Source organism: Pongo abelii, chromosome X, assembly GCF_028885655.2.
Source record: "Pongo abelii isolate AG06213 chromosome X, NHGRI_mPonAbe1-v2.0_pri, whole genome shotgun sequence".
In the NCBI taxonomy this organism is placed as follows: domain Eukaryota; kingdom Metazoa; phylum Chordata; class Mammalia; order Primates; family Hominidae; genus Pongo; species Pongo abelii.
The window spans coordinates 16,649,002-16,666,116 of NC_072008.2; the positions used below are offsets into that span (position 1 = coordinate 16,649,002).

The window sequence follows — 17,115 nt, forward strand, 5'->3', positions numbered from 1 at the left end:
CAAGACCAGCATATGTGCCCCTATGTCAAATTAACAAGGTTTTCTTGAAGCATTAACCGACTGCTTAATAAAGGTTATAAAGGTTATAAAAGTCTTATGGAAGTCATATCTTATGGTCAAGATTAAAAATTTTATACATTGTTTATAAAATTTTGAAAAACAAATTGGCTTTATGATGTTTCTATTAGGGCTTATTGTTTGGAAAATTAAGTCTCCTCTCAAAGAATGAAGGTTTTCTCCTTTTTTTGAAGTCCTTGAGTTATCACTTTGGTCAAAGGAATGACTTATTTTACAATGACCTGTGACATCAAGTGTTTTAAACCTTTGATATTTGACAAACTTTCCAAAATCAAATTATAAATTATGTCTTTTTCTGACCTAATTAATCCTTTAAGATATTAGGTTCCCTAAAGTCCAAAAATAACATAATTTGGCTTATTTGGTGTAAAAATTATACAGAAAACATTGTCAAATATGAACTGGTGTTTGGGTGTTTTTGGGCTGTATTTGTATAAATATGGATATATGGGACTATAATTCTAATATGCTTAGTGTACATTATCAGTAATAATTATAACTGTTATGTTAAGTTATTGTGTGCCGGCAGAGGTAACGAATTTCCTTGTCAATTGTGTCCTTGACTATGGCTGCCCTTAAACTTTTTGTCATCCATAGACAATTGTTGTCTTGTTTTGGTCCTCTTTAGAAGGTGGTTTTATAATCATCTTATAAAACTCTAACAGGTGCTCTTGAGTACAAGTTTCTGATAACTTTGGAGATTGTGACATCAGAATAGAAAAAACTTTTAGGACTCATGGAGAAGTTAAATGTTCATGAACATCAGGCAGAACAGGAATTAACTGCATGAACAGAACTAATACAAGACTGAGGTAATCTTTTTGACTTTTTGCTTAAAATGTTGCTGATCCTTTGTTTTGTTTTTTCAGAGTCAGGAAACTTTTCTTTTGCGCTATTGACAGCTTTTAACAATTTAGTATACTCCTATGAACAAAATTTAAAATATATTTGTTTCTCTCTACCTGATTTCTCCAGAATTTGGAAACTATTTGTGAATATTCTTAATTTATGGCAACACAGTTATTTGCATAAGTGCAATAAGAATCTGTTTTCAGACACAATTGGAGAAACTGGTTATTTTGCCAAGGCTTTGACTGGAATGGTGTGCTTTCCTTTAAAAAACCAAACTTGACTTATGGAGCCAATAAAAGCCCCTTGGAAATACTGGCCTCATACCTAGTCTACACAGTCCCTGTATAGGATTCCTGACCTGTGGTAAGTGAAGCATGTCACTTTCTGACAGGCCCAGGAACCCCAAGTTTATATTGGAACCTCAAGAGGAGAGGAATTCACCCAACTCATACGTATTTGATGGTACAAATCCATGGCTGAGCTTGGCTTTTAAAAAGTCTTATCCGAGATTCCTTCTATGGAATAAATTTCCATCAAAGCCAATTTAAAAGCCTATGTAAAAAAATATTCTTGCTGCACTTTATAGAAATAATCATGCCAAGTATAACAAAGCAAATCGGTCCTACCATGATTTCTCTTTAGTGGAAATGGGAAACTGCAGAGAGAAAAATTATGTTTCAGAAACTATAGTACACCTGTTGTTAGACTCTAGCCTTGCCTAATGTTTTTCAATTGTTATTATTTTTTACAGTTTGGACTGAATTCTAATTTTTCTTGGCTACAAGTCTTCAAAATAATGTTTTCAAGTTTTTTCCTTCTTTTTTCCTCCATTTTTCCTAATTTGGAGTTACTGAAAACTAAGCTGTGCTTTTGTAAACCCTGCGAACTGAAGCCAGACAACTTAAACTTTAGAAGAAAATAACAGCAACCTGCTTACATAAGGCACTTTCATCCCTGCCTACTGATATATAAACTTCAGAGTGATGTGGCCTATATCGATTTTCCAGGATTGTTCTTCTGTTTGTTGTTTTTATCCCTTCCTCCCCCATTTTCTCTTCATAGGACATGAGACTTCACAACCTGCTAAAAATGAACTTTCCTAATAACTGGGGACCTACCCGTCTAGGAATAAACCATCCTAGCCATGAGAGATCAAGTGAAACCTGAGACCAGAGACTCATTTTCTCCTAAAATGCTTTCTCCAAAAGATTTTTAAAAAGGGGGAAAATATGAATGGAAAATAAATCTTGGGGCCCCAACATCACTAAGCTAAAGGGAAAAGTCAAGCTGGGAACTGCTTAGGGCCAACCTGCCTCCCATTCTATTCAAAGTCACCTCTCTGCTCACTGAGATAAATGCATATCTGACTGCCTCATTTGGAGAAGCTAACCAGAAACTCAAAAGAATGCAACCATTTGTCTCTTATCTACCTATGACCTGGAAGCCCCCTCCCCACTTTGAGTTGTCCCGCCTGTGAAAGGAAAATAAATCTTGGGGCCCCCAAATCACTAAGCTAAAGGGAAGAGTCAAACTGGGAACTGCTTAGGGCCAACCATCCTCTCATTCTATTCACAGTCACCCCTCTGCTCACTGAGATAGATGCTATCTGATTGCCTCCTTTGGAAAGGCTAAGCAGAAACTCAAAAGAATGCAATGTTTCATCTCTCACCTATCTGTGACCTGGAAGCCCAGTCCCTGCTTTGAGTCTTCCTGCCTTTGCTTCAAGCTGTCCCACCTTTCCAGACCAAACCAATGTACTTCTTACATATATTGATTGATGTCTCATGTCTCCCTAAAATGTATAAAACTAAACTGTGCCCCTACCACCTTGGGCACATGTCATGAGCACATCCTCTACCCTGGCAAAATAAACTTTCTAAATTAACTGGGACCTATCTCAAATTATCTGGGTTCACACGCCTTTGCCTCGAGTTGTCCCACCTTTCCGGACTGAACCAATGTACATCTTAACATATATTGATTGATGTCTCATGTCTTCCTAAAATGTATAAAACCAAGCTGTGCTCTGACCACCTTAGGCACATGTCATCAGGATCTCCTGAGGCCATATTATGGGTGCACGTCCTCAATCTTGGCAAAATAAGCTTTCTAAATTAACTGAGACGTGTCTCAGATTTTCGGGATTCACAATCTCCACTCTTCACCAAACCTACTATAAAAAACACTCAGCTTTAACTGTTTCTTCAGGTCTTCATTTTCTTATGAAGGTTCATGTGTCACATAAAACTTTAAAAAATTTGTACACTTTTCTCTCATTAATCTGTCTTCTGTTATAGGGCCCCAGCCATGAACTTAGAATGGGTAGATAAAAAAATATTTTTCCTCCCCTACACTTTTTTTTTTTTTTTTTTGAGACAGAGTCTCAGTCTGTTGACCAGGCTCGAGTGCAATGGCATGGTCTTGGCTCACTGCAACCTCCGCCTCCCAGTTTAAGCAATTATCCTGCCTCAGCCTCCCGACTAGCTGGGACTACAGGCACGTGCCACCACACCCGGCTAATTTTTTTGTATTTTTAGTAGAGACAGGGTTTCACCATGTTGGCCAGGCTGGTCTTGAACTCCTGACCTTGTGATCCGCCCGCCTTGGCCTCCCAAAGTGCTGAGACTACAGGCGTGAGCCACCACACCCGGCCCTCCCCTACCCATTTCTAAGTATCTTACCTGATTTTCTATGGCACCTTTGGGTTGCAGAACCTTAGCTGTAGGAGAAATGGTGGTGAGGGCCAATGCCTGGCACTGACTTTAACAGAGTACAGATGTGTATGTAAATAGTACTTATTTTAACAAAATAGAAAGTTCAAGAAAGAAATACAGCAACAAAAGTGACAATTAGATTGGAAGAAACCCATTCTTGTTTTGTTTGTTTTCTCCATAAGCTATCTAGCTTTTTTTTTTTTTTTTTTTTTTGAGACAGCCTCACTCTGTCTCCCAGGCTGGGGTGCAGTGGCGCCATCACAGCTCACCTCAGCCTTGACCTCCCAGGCTCAAGTGATCCTCCCACCTTAGCCTCTCGAGTAGCTGGAAGTATAGGCATGCACCACCATGCCCAGCTAATTTTTTTTTATTTTTCATGGAGACAGGGTCTCACTATATTGCCCAAGCCAGTCTTCAATTCCTGGGCTGAAGCGATCCTCCCGCCTGAGCCTCCCAAAATGTTGGGATTATAGTCATGAGCTACCATGCCCAGCCCTAACTCCATTCTTAATTGTCACTTAGCCTACACTTTCACTTCATTGACATTTATAGGCTGATATCAAGCAGATGAAGATACCATTGAAACAGTGCCACCACTCACCCAACTGTCCTGTCAGTCAGGAAAAGCACATCCCCACTGGGTCTCGGAGCTCTTGGCTCATTGTCTTTGCACTGTGTGACCACACACAAAACCAGGTAAAATATTTACCTGCTTTGTTGAGGAGGCTGTCCTTGGCTCTCTAGTTTCTGATAGGACCCCATTTTATACTCTCAAGCCCCCTTGTCCTTGTTCTTTGATAGTGTCATAGCCTCTAAACATATCACAATTATTAATATAATTAAATACTTATTTCCCTATAGATTTGTTTAAAGCCTGCCTTCCCCCAAGAGATGGTCAGGTCTGAAGGCAGGTTTGTTACAGATGACAGGCTCTTGGGCCCATAATGTAATAAAAATTAACATGAGGACAAGCAGATTTCCAGAAAAGGCTTTTATCTTGGGGCTTGTGCTCGAGTGCAGGGGAGACACCAGAGGTACAAGGACCCTCAAGCTGACTCCCTGAAAAGGTGGTAGGGATTTTTTTTATTAGGCAAACACAGGAATTGGTATCATGGGTAGGGTATGCAGGCTGGCCTAGGCAAAGCACGTGACGGGTAGGGGATGCTGGTTAGCATGTCTAGTTGTGATGGTTATCTTGAGTAATGGGCCACCTGGGGGTCTGGCCAGCAGTAACAAGGCTGAAAATCAATTGTTCAGGGTTCCTTCCCTTCCCATGATGGGACATTCTGAAACCTCGGTTTGATGTTTAGATTTCCTAAGGCCAGTTCCTGGAATTCTTTTAAGTAAAAGGCATGATTAAACATTATGAGCGCACAGAAGAATGGCTATTTTCTTTGTAAGCCTGAAGCCTTATCTAAAACCAATTGTCAGCAAGGCAGTGGTGTGGGTCTTGTGATCAGTGAGACAAGAAAAGAAGAAAAAAAAATGTGAAAAAGGAACTGAGTTCCTTTTCTATTCTATCTGAGGTTACTCCCCACTGCACCCCCGGCACCTGACATTGTGAGAGGCATTTGAACCAGAGTGACTCCATCTTGAATAGGGGCTGGGTAAAATGAAGCTGAGACCTACTGGGCTGCATTCCCAGGAGGTTAGGCATTCTTAGTCACAGGATGAGATAGGAGGTTGGCAGGACTGGTATCACAAGATACAGGTCATAAAAACTCTGACCATAAAACAAGATGTGGTATAGAAGCCAGCCAAAACCAAGATGGTGAGAAAAGTGACCTCTAGTCATCCTCACTGCTCATTATACTCAAATTATAATGCATTAGCATGCTTAAAGAAATTTCCACTAACACCATGACAGCTTACAAATGCCATGGCAGTGTTCAGAAGTTACCCTATATAGTCTAAAAAGGGGAGGAACCCTCAGTTCCAGGAATTCCCCACCCCTTTTCCAGAAAACTCATGAATGATCTACCCTTTATTTAGCATATGATCAAGAAATAACCATAAGTATACCCAGTCAGCAGCTCGTGCCGCTGCTGTGTCTATGGAGTAGCCATTCTTTTGTCTCTTTTACTTCTCTAATAAACTTTATTCTATGGATTTGCCCCAAATTCTTTCTTGCGCAAGATCCAAGAACCCTCTTTTGGGGTCTGGACTGGGACCCCTATCACCATGCCTGGCTCAAGAAACATTTGTTGAGTAATGATTTATAGTAACTTTCTATGTGCTCATGTCTCACTCTTGTTCCAGTACCTGTATGCTAAGCAGCCATGCTACTGTCCTTCTGTGCTGCCCTACATTCCAAGTTCAAGAGGACAGGATGGTTTATTGTTTCTTAAGTGCTTGTCTTTCTGGTCCTGTTTACATGCATCATTAGCCCACAGGAAAGCACTCTGTTACAAGTGACTTTAGAAATCACAATCATTAAAATTGAAAACTTCTATTTAAGCCAGACTACCCCTTTGTGATGTTAAAAGTGTTGCCTCTGAGCTTCCAACCCCCTCTCTATGAGGCCTATTCCAGCTTTTAACCTACCGTGCGTGCGGGCTTTTCATTTGGAGCCTCTTGTCATCTTCAAGCTGTAATTTTCGCAAGCAGGGCCCTAAAGCTCTTTAATTTTTTTGTTTACCAGAATTACTCATTTCATTTTTGTATGTGCTTGGTAGATGAATTTTCTGTGGCATCTTACAAAATAAGGCCATAATACCTTATGGCATTAAAAAAAAGCTGGGGGGGAGCAAAACCACCACAAAAAAATTAACTGAACAATTAAAATATTTAAATTAGTATTAGAAAGCTTAAATGTAGGTAACAACTAAGTCATCTCAAGCACATTCAACAGAAAAAAGTAGAAAACATACTAGATAAGAATGTCAGAGAATGGGGCAAGGACTCGGGGAGGTGAAGGAGGTGCAGAGCTGGATCCTGTCTTTATTTGAAAACTTGATATTGTGTTCAAATGTGAATTATTTCATTTTGATTTTTTTTTTTTTTTTTTGAGATGGAGTCTTGCTCTTGTCACTCAGGCTGGAGTGCAATGGTGTGATCTCGGCTCACTGCAACCTCCACCTCCCAGGCTCAGGCAATTCTCCTGTCTCAGCCTCCCGAGTAGCTGGGATTACAGGCACAGGCCACCATGCCCGGCTAATTTTTGTATTTTAGGTAGAGACAGGGTTTCACCATGTTGGCCAGGCTGGTCTCGAATTCCCGACTTCATGATCTGCCCGTCTTGGCCTCCTAAAGTGCTGGGATTACAGGTGTGAGCCACCGCACCTGGCCTAATTTTGATTTTTTAAAATAATATTACATTAAAATATGACTGATCCTTCTTCAGAAGTTAAAGAGAATTACATATGACACAGCAATTCCACTCCTAGGCATACACCCCAAAAGAATTAAAAACAGGCACTCCAGCAAACATTTGTATGTGATTGTTCATAGTATTATTCACAATAACCAAAAGGTGGAAACAAATTGTGGTATATTCATACAATGGAATTTTATTCAGCCATAGAAAGGAATGAAGTTCTGACACATGCTACAACATGGGTAAACCTTGCAAACATCATGCTAAATGGAAGCCTGACTGACCAGGGGCTCTTGGGCTCTCAATGCAATAGAAATTGACATGGGGCCAAAAGACTTTTCCCAGACAAAGCACGCGAAGGGTAGAGGATACAGGTTAGCATCATCTGGTTGTGATGATCATCTCGAGTAATGGGCCACCTGGTGGTCTGGCCAGCAGCAACAAGGCTGTAAATCAATTAATTATTCAGCATTCCCTCCCAAGATGGGACACTCTGCAATCTTGGTTCCCTATTTGGATCTCCTAAGGCCAGTTCCTGGAATTGTTTAAGTAAAAGACATGGTTAAGCATTATGAGAGCACAGAAGAACAATATAGAAAGGCCATTTTCTTTGTATGACTAAAGCCTTGAGGTTAGCAGGTATGGTGTCAATGAGGTAGTAGTATGGGTTTTGTGATCAGTGGGAATGCATGAAAAAATGCTCTAGTGGGGGTGAGCCAAAGCCAAGCCCCCTTCCTACTGTCTCAGAAGAAGCCAGACACAAAAGACCACATATATTGTATAATTCCACTTATATGAAATATCCAGAATAGAAAAAGCCACAGAAATAAAAAGGAGATCAGTGGTTGCCAGCGGACAGGTGGAGGGGAAGATAGGCAGTGACTGCTAGTGTGTACAGGCATTTATTTTGGAGTGATGAAAATGTTTTGGAAATAGTTAAAGGTGGTGGTTACTCAACATCAGTGAATGCAACCAAATTGTTCACTTCAAAATGGTTAATTCTATGTTACGTGAATTTCACGTCGATTAAAAAATATATATACAGGTTGAGCATCCCTAATCTGAAAATCCAAAATGCTCCAAAATTTCAAAATTTCTGAATGCCAACATGACGCTAGAAGTGGAAAATTCCATAACTGATCTCATGTCAGAAATCACAGTCAAAATGCAGTCGAAACTTTGTTTCATGCACAAAATTATTTAAAATATTGTATCAAATTACCTTTAGGCTATGTATATAAGGTGTATATGAAGCATAAATGAATTTCATGTTTAGTCTTGAGTCTCATCCCCAAGATATCTCATGTATATGCAAATATTCCAAAATCTGAAATTCAAAACACTTCCAGCCCCAAGCATTTCACATAAGGGATACTCAAACTGTATTACTGATCTTGATTCCTGAGTTTTTTGGAGCCCCCTTAAATTTTGTGCCTGAGGCAAAGCTTACTTGCCACCCCCAAGTCTTGGACCTATTCAATTTTACTTTTACCAGGAAATAAACAGGGTGAGAAACTGAAATGATCTTGGACCACACACAAATCTGTGGCTGAGTTCCAGGTAACACAGTGACTCATTTTCTTACTCAAAATTACTTACAGCATGTTCCCTGCCATCCTTTCCATACAACACAGCAAAGGCACAGTGACCTGGACTCTTGCTCGTCATCCTAACATCCTGATCCGCTGGACAAAACATGAACACACTTTCTCCCCAGTGAGGTTGTTGGGAAAAATTTAATCAGCTACAGATATTTTAAGTACCAAAGGCTGCCTCTGGAGGGAAAAGAAAACTATCCCTCTGGTTCTAGTTGACAAAAGTATGTATTATCAGATTCCCTGCGAGGCTTTACATCCCATGTTTGCTGGAGAACAGAGGGATTCTCTAACAGTGTAGTGATTTCTTCAGATAGTTGCTTCATCTTGCCTTCAATTATTTCAGAGGCTTAAAGGAAAAGAATATAAATATTAGCAACACCAGGAACTGAATAATACAAGTCTTTCAATATTTCCAGCTAACATTTGCACCATTTTGGCTTGCTCCAAAAGGTCTCCATGTTTGAGGCAAAACTAAATAGACACAGCTTTGCATCTTCCCTGATGAACATGAAGAGATCTCACAGGAAAGCAATGAACTCTTTACAAGTCTTCCAAAAGCTGCTGTCTCTGCTAAAGAACAGCTTATACAAGTCAAGGCCTGCCATAATGCCTAGGGCAATCCAGGCACTATCTGCCACTGAGCATAAATTTACTGAAGCTATCCAGGCTGGTATTCTCTCTAATAGTGCATAATAGAGCAATGGAAAAATAAGCTGCCCTTGGACACTAAGCCTGTCTCTTGCATCTCCCTACAAAGAAATCAAATACTATTTTATTTTATTTTATTTTATTTATTTTATATTTTATTATTTTATATTTTATTTTATTTTATTTTATTTTATTTTATTTTATTTTATACAAATCCAAGGAAATCTGCTCTTCTATGAGTGGCCTAGACTGTTTTTGTAAATAAAATTTTATTGGAACACAGCCATGCCTGTTCACTTACATATTGTCTATGGTTGCTTTCCTGCTACAACAGCAGAATTGAGTAGTTGCCGCAGGAACTGCATGGCTCATAAGCCTAAGATATTTACTCTCTGACCTTACAGAAAAAGTCTGTCAACCCCTGGCCTAGACTATTATGACTCTAACCACAACAGCCCCCACATATACATTTATAGGTGTACTTATATATATTTTTTCCTGGCCCAAGGTGCATTCTATTTTCCCCAAACACTAACTCTGTCATGGGCTGTCATGCCTGTCCTGCTAACTGTGCCAGTCAAATGGGAGTATCTCAAAGGGGCAAGATCCTGTGAGGCAAGTCCTATAATACCCCCCTCTATACCAAGATGACAGCTTGTCCATGAGAGAAATGAACAATCCTCGAAGATTCCATCTTACCCTCACAGGCAGTCCCCATTATTCCCAGTCATGTATTCGTTTCAGCTTATTTCCAACTCAGCTATCCTTGGCTCTGAAAAGCTGTCATCACTGGCATCACTGTATCTATCACTAGATTAAAAGAGGAACTAATTTAGCAAGGTATAAAAAAAAAACCTGGACAATTATTCAATTTGCAATTTCAAACACATTCCATATTAACCCGTTAGTATGAGAGAAATACTAAAGAATATTCTTTTAGCACTTTCTAGTCACCACAGGAAGAGGTCAGTCCAATCACATGCAATGGCCTCTTTCTTTGGTCAGAGAAACTGATCACTTATTTTCATCGTAAACTGGAAGTTACTTATTCAGAAAATTTTAAAACGCATTTCAGTTTAGACTGAAATTTATAATCTTCTGAAGACCACTGATCATTTCTAAATTTTAATAAAAGCCTTGAAAGTAGATTGCCTTCCTGCCACCTTAACTATTGCTTGCTTTCTACTGAGGTGTTATATTAACAAACTGATTTAAAATGAAAGCCTGAGTTGATGGACCCATTTATTTTCTGTGAATCTACTCTTGTCATACTAGGGCCTAAACCTCAGTCCATCTGAGGTTGAGCATCACTTAGTCCTACTCCTACTGATGTCAATTTGTTCTTCAATGTAATAACATAGCATACGATATTACCTGGATCTTCAGTTTGTTTTTTTCATTCTTCATTCTTCTGATGACAACTGTTTCCTTTGGCAATGAGGGAGTTCAGGACATGCTACCCCAAAATATGGCATCTTGGCATATTGCATATGGCTCATAAGCCTAACATATTTACTCTCTAACCTTACAGAAAAAGTCTGTCAACCCCTGACCTAGACTATTATGACTCTAACCATAACAGCCCCCACATACACATTGCATGAAGCGGAAGGAATTTGAGACAGCATGTGCAAGAAGTTCTCTCTGACCTTCCTCTGACCTTCCCCCACTGAAGCAGGTCATAACACCCAGGAAGGATTTTCTGACCTTCTCCAAGCAGGTCAAAAGGCCCTCAGGTGAGAGGTACCCCCAACCCCCATACCCAGAGGAAATGAGTATCCTTATCTCTGAAGACACAGGATCCCAGTGAAGAATCTGAATAAAGAGGCCTTGCTAAGTTCCCCTACTATATTACCATGAGATCACACTCTTTTTGCTCTATTATAACTCTCCATGACTCTCTAGTCTTCATCAGGTCTGTTTTAGAAAGACCAGAGTTTACCTGTTTCTTTGAGTCTTCATTTCCTTATGAAGGTTCTCATAATACTTACATTAAATAAATTTGTATGCTTTTCTCTTTTTTTTTTTTTAGAAATGGTGCCGGAGTGTGTGTGTGTGTGACTGTGGGGAGGTGGTGCCTCACTGTTGCCCAGGTTAGTCTCCAACTCCTGGCCTCAAGGGATCCTCCTACCTCAGCCTTCCAAGTAACTGGGATTATAGGCACCTGCTGCTGTGCCCAACTGTATGCTTTTTGCTTGTTAATCTGGTTTTTTTTGTTATCAGGGCCTTGGCCATGAACCTATGATGGGTAGAGGAAAAACTATCTTTTCTCCCCTCTAGCAACATGAAAGAGACTAGAGAACAGTGAACACAGCTGCATATCCCTGATTACATTAGCCAAATGCTATAATTCTTTTCAGCTGCAGTTTGGCTTTTGGCTCTGTGTTTTAAGGACCACAGCACCTCCCTAGATCCAGATCTGTGCTGGCCTCCATGCTTGAGAATCACAGCGCCTCCTCATTACAGAGGAACTAGTCATCTACGATCAGCAAATTGCACAGGAGCTTGAACTTGGTGGTCATGAGGACTAAGACATGCATATTGGCTCAAGACCCAGAAAACACCCTGCAGTGACATAAAAAATGTTAATGCACTCTCTACACTTGCCTTGAAATGTTATCTCCTTCAGATCATGTTTTCATTATGATTTTAGGTCAGCAGCATGAAAGTTTTCCCTTCCAACATTCTCACAGGTCCAAGAGTTGGAGAAATAATTTTCACAATTATGCAAATTTCAAAATTAGAAATATATGGAATGCCCTGATTACCTTGAGTCACAGATAGTATTCAAAATAGGACCAATTATTGACAAATATCACCAGGTTGGGTTGCCTTAGAAATACCCCTTCCCGATGAGATAGCTCTGCAACTCAACTTTCACTCTGAGCTGTGGGCTCTGTTTGTGGTTCCTCTTACTCAGTTCCAAATAAATCAGCACACTGATCCACTCCGCTAGAGTTGTACTGATCTATGGAGATGATATTACAAGCAAATGTTTCATGCCCGACCCATCCCCAGCCTTGGCCAAACTTTTGCTGATTTATAGCAATAAAAGTCTGAATTCTCGGCCGGGTGCAGTGGCTCACGCCTGTAATCCCAGCACTTTGGGAGGCCAAGGTGGGCAGCTCACGAGGTCAGGAGATCGAGACCATCCTGGCTAACACGGTGAAACCCCAACTCTACTAAAAATACAAAAAATTAGCCGGGTGTGGTGGTGGGCGCCTGTAGTCCCAGCTACTCGGGAGGCTGAGGCAGGAGAATGGCGTGAACCCGGGAGGCGGAGCTTGCAATGAGCCGAGATCGCACCACTGCACTCCAGCCTGGGCGACACAGCAAGACTCTGTCTCAAAAAAAAAAAAAAAAAAAAAAGTCTGAATTCCCTAACAGGTGAAATTCTACTTTTTTTTTTTTTTTTTTGAGGAAAGGAAACAATTGGAGAAACCCTATGCTGATAGACTAGAAAAGAAAGATTTTACTCTAAACATACTAAGTGAATATTAATAAATAAACAAAATCACAGACAAATCTGTATAGGCAAAAAGACAATCTGTTTCCTGATTTGCATGCTCACTTCCTTCTCTGACTTTTGAACAAAAACAGCGTAGGTGGTGGCGGGGGCGGGGGGAGCACTAGAATAAGGAGAGGAGATAGAAGATTCAGAATTGGCAGAAAAGACAACATATGTTAGATAAACATATAAAACAACACATCCTTAAAACCAATCAAGTAGAAAGATATCTCCTACTTAGACTTTAGTTCAGAGAAATCCCTTCTACTGGTACATAGGAATAACTGAAGAATATTTGGGGAAAAAAAAAACAGCCAAAAAAGCTGATACATCCTATCCATGCACTCTCCCTGCTCAAATGGAGAATCCTTCCTGGTTCTATGCAACATTTTGTGTCATAGAATTAGCCAAGAAAGGGGATTTGGAAGTTGCACTCAACTCCCTATCTGAGATGACATGAAGGTCAAGGACGTTCAAGTGACTTACTTGGCACATAGATCCTTCAACGTGAAGCCAGAATCCCCATTATACTAGCTCAGGGCACAGGGTGGGGTTTAAGCTGTGCCGTAGGTAGGGCAGCAGGACCCACTAGGGCATGTCCCCTAACGCAAGTGACAAGGGCCAAAGGACTGAGGGAACTTCATTTCCTTGGGTGCCAGATTTTACACCCACTTCCTTCCCCATCTCTAAGCCTAGGGAAGAATACAGTGGGCTCATATCTTCCCCCCACACTCCCGGTTATACTATTTATGAGCCACATACCTTTGGACAAGTCATTGACTTCTGAGTCTAGAAAAAGCGGCAATAATACCTCCAAACTCACCAAAATGTTTTGAGAGTCAAAAGAAACTGTATAAACTTGCTCTGAAAACTATATAAAAATATAAGATGTTGCTATTGATAGGGGTTATATATTCATAACTTGGTATCTCCTCAAAAAGTCATGGAAACATAAAGAACCAATAAAAACTGCTAAGTGTATGATTTTCAGAATTGTTTCCTATGCCAAGTATAATTTCCTACCAACATTAGCAAGTGGACTTGGGCAGGCCTGTTTCTAATCTAACAGCTCTCATTTCCTATCTGATGGCTGTCTGCCCTAAGCTCTGCCAACACATCCAAATGGCACAGGCTGAGTTTAACAAAATGAAGTTCAGCTTGAATTTATTCATCTCCAAGGTTAATGACTGGGTTCACTAATTGTCTTTCATATATGTTCAGAGACTGGGGGTAGGACAATAAAATAAACCATGACACTCAAGAACAGAATTATCAAAATATACGTTACTGCTGAACTTGCTGATTTTAGGACATTCATCTGCCAATAAAAAACAACTGCTAGAAATAAAATGTGGGTCATCTGAATGCAGACCAACAGTGGCTCTTGCACATGCAATAAAATGTGAGTGCACTCTGTGCTGCATATGTGCGGTGAGCGCTACTCTATGCCGGGTTCATTTCTGTTTCACACAGAACAAACTTAAGTCATAAGCTAGATGTATCTGGGTATATTTTCATTTAATTCAAGATATCCAGCTCTATCTTAGGACTAACCTATCTTTTTAAGCAATCTTTTATACACACAAACACACACACACACACGTTTCTCACAGGGAAGAATTATCATATATTAGAGTCTTGCATGTTAAATTTTATGAAGTGGCATAAAATACAGACATGTCCCAATGTGTCTTGTTACATTTGAAGAGAGGAAATTTTTAATTAATTAATTTATTTAAGATAGTGTCTCACTCTGTCACCCAGGCTGGAGTGCAGTGGCATGATTTGGGCTCACTGCAACCTCCGCCTCCCAGGTTCAAGCAATTCTCCTGTCTCAGCCTCCTGAGTAACTAGGATTACAGACACCCATCACCACGCCCAGCTAATTTTTTATATTTTTAGTAGAGACGGGGTCTCCATGTTGGCCAGGCTGGTCTCAAACTCCTGACCTCAAGTGATCTGCCCGCTTCGGCCTCCCAAGAAGAGGGGAAAATTTTTAAACTGCACTGTCCAATATGGTAGCCACAAGCCACAGTGGCTATCTAAATTTAAATCAGTTAAAACGAAATAAAATTTAAAATTCCATTCCTCACTTGCACCTGTCACACTGCAAGTGCTCAGTAGCCATGTGTGCCTAGTGCCTACCATATATGATAGTGCAGATTATAGAACATTTCTATCAGTGTAGAAAGTTATATTGGATAGTACTGATTTAAAAACAAATGAATAATGATTTTTAAAAAGCAAACTACAGTCACCATGCAATGGTCCTTGTCATTTCCTTAAAAAAAATTTTTTTTGAGACAGGGTCTTGCTCTGTCACCCAGGCTGGAGTGCAGTGGCACGATCACAGCTTACTGCAGCCTCCACTTCTGGGCTCAAGCGATCCTCCCACCTCAGCCTCCCAAGTAGCTGGGACTACAGGCACATGCCACCATGCCCAGCTAACCTTTTATTTTTATTTTTTGTAGGAATGGGGTCTCACTATGTTGCCCAGGCTGGCCTAAAACTCCTGGACTGAAGCAATACTCCCACCTCAGCCTCTCAAAGTACTGGGATTACAGGTGTGAGCCACCACGCCTCGCCAAAAGTTTTTTTTAAAGGTCTATCTACCATTAATGAAAATCACAGCAAATATCACTTATGCATGCATGTGCCTCCCAAATCATGAAAACTCTCTTTTTAAAAAGTATTTTATGGTACCATTTTTTGCAAGACAAAACCAAAATCACTAGCAGCAACACAGAGGAATCACTATACTGACAAGACTTTACCACAATGGTCAACATGTAGTTCTTTTCTTTTTCTTTTTTTTTTTTTTGAGACAGAGTTTTGCTCTTGTTGCCCAGGCTGGAGTGCAATGGCGCAATCTCAGCTCACCACAATCTTCACCTCCTGGGTTCAAGCGATTCTCCTGCCTCAGCCTCCCGAGTAGCTGGGATTACAGGCATGCGCCACCACGCCCAGCTAATTTTGTATTTTTAGTAGAGACAGGGTTTCTCCATGTTGGTCAGGCTGGTCTCAAACTCCCAAACTCAGGTGATCCGCCCACCTCGGCCTCCCAAAGCGCTGGAATTACAGGCGTGAGCCACCGCACCCAGCCCCCCCGCCCCCCGCTTTTTTTTTTCTTTTAAGACAGAGTCTCACTCTGACACGGAGGCTAGAGCACAGTGGTGTGACCTTGGCTCACTGCAACCTCTGCCTCCCAGGTTCAAGTGATTCTCGTGCCTCAGCCACCCAAGTAGCTGGGATTACAGGAATGCACCACCATGCCCAGCTAATTTTTGTATTTTTAGTAGAGACAGGGTTTCGCCATGTTGGCCAGGCTGGTCTTGAACTCCTGACCTCAAGTGATCCGCCCGCCTCAGCTTCCCAAAGTGCTGGGATTACAGACCCACTGTGCCCAGCCAACATGTGGCTCTTGACAAACGAAAGGTTTGTCATAGTGAAGTTTGCTTGTCAAGGACTTCTGGTTCCCAATAAATTCCCAACATAAGAAAACAGATATTCCAAGGTGCTAGGGAAAAGGGTATAGCAATGCCTCATATAGCCCACCTTTACGCTACCCCAAGGCAGCTGTTAAACCATTTCTTCTCCATTAACAGAAAGAGGTGGTTGGGATTTAAAGATTTTAATGGCATAGTTAGGATTCCCAGCATGCATGAGTTCCTTACAATACTTTATATTAAAATCCGTTTCTTGTGAAACAGCATGTTTTAAAAACAGGTTGTCATGCACACAGTTTTCCCCAAAGCAGTATTACTACTATACTTATTTCCTTCACAAAGGGCCCCTGGAAGCCATAACATATAAGAGCAATGGAACAAAAACTTAGTCTGCTTTGAATAAGTTTTATATTTCATAGTAAACTTCAGTAGAATACCACCCAGGCAGGGTGGTAAAAGCACACGGTAGTCTGTGGTACTATTAATTCCATTCGTGTCTGGCACCACACCATCCACACTGCAGTGCACCATGATCTGGTTAAAAGGAGCACCTTTTAACCAACATTTATCCCGCCCCAAGGGAAGGTGTACTCAAATGTGGTTCATTAACAATAATTTACCCTAAAAATTATCTCAAGGTATGGAGTTGAAGTCAAACAATCACAGGGGTGAACAGTTTTTTAAAATGTTTAAAACAACTGTTCAAAAGAAAGCAAAATAGAATCTTTTGTTAATTTCAGCTCACTTTTGTTTGAAGTGTAACAAAGCGGGGAAAGTGGCATTTTGATAGCAGTTGAGTTTATAAAGCACCACCTCAACTGTCCCTCACAGCGGCCCTAAGGAGGAGAATCAGGAGGTTTAGGAGTAGTGACTTGGACAAAATTACTCAATAAGCAGCAGACGCAGAAGCAAAATCCATAGCATCTACCCTACTTGTCAATACTGTCCCCACAGA

The 17,115-nt window shown here is 40.7% G+C and overlaps 1 protein-coding gene and 1 long non-coding RNA gene across 8 annotated transcripts in view; one reads left to right on the forward strand and one right to left on the reverse strand.

The window, feature by feature from the left end:
* Positions 1 to 431: 431 nt before the first annotated feature.
* LOC134760929 (uncharacterized) lies at positions 432 to 1,871 on the forward strand. Its single transcript, XR_010139057.1, has 2 exons — positions 432 to 890; positions 1,682 to 1,871. It is a non-coding gene; the product is annotated as an uncharacterized LOC134760929 (long non-coding RNA).
* Positions 1,872 to 7,127: 5,256 nt separating this feature from the next.
* Positions 7,128 to 17,115, reverse strand: part of CTPS2 (CTP synthase 2) — a 122,149-nt gene continuing 112,161 nt past the window's right edge. For all 7 annotated transcript variants that reach the window (XM_054544359.2, XM_024240829.3, XM_024240825.3 and 4 more), the window contains exons 18-19: positions 9,906 to 10,016; positions 7,128 to 8,904 (exon numbers count right to left, since the gene is read on the reverse strand). In XM_054544359.2, coding sequence (XP_054400334.1) covers positions 9,947 to 10,016 — 70 coding nt within the window. In that variant the 3' untranslated portion in view covers positions 7,128 to 8,904; positions 9,906 to 9,946. The remainder of the gene's footprint in view (positions 8,905 to 9,905; positions 10,017 to 17,115) is intronic.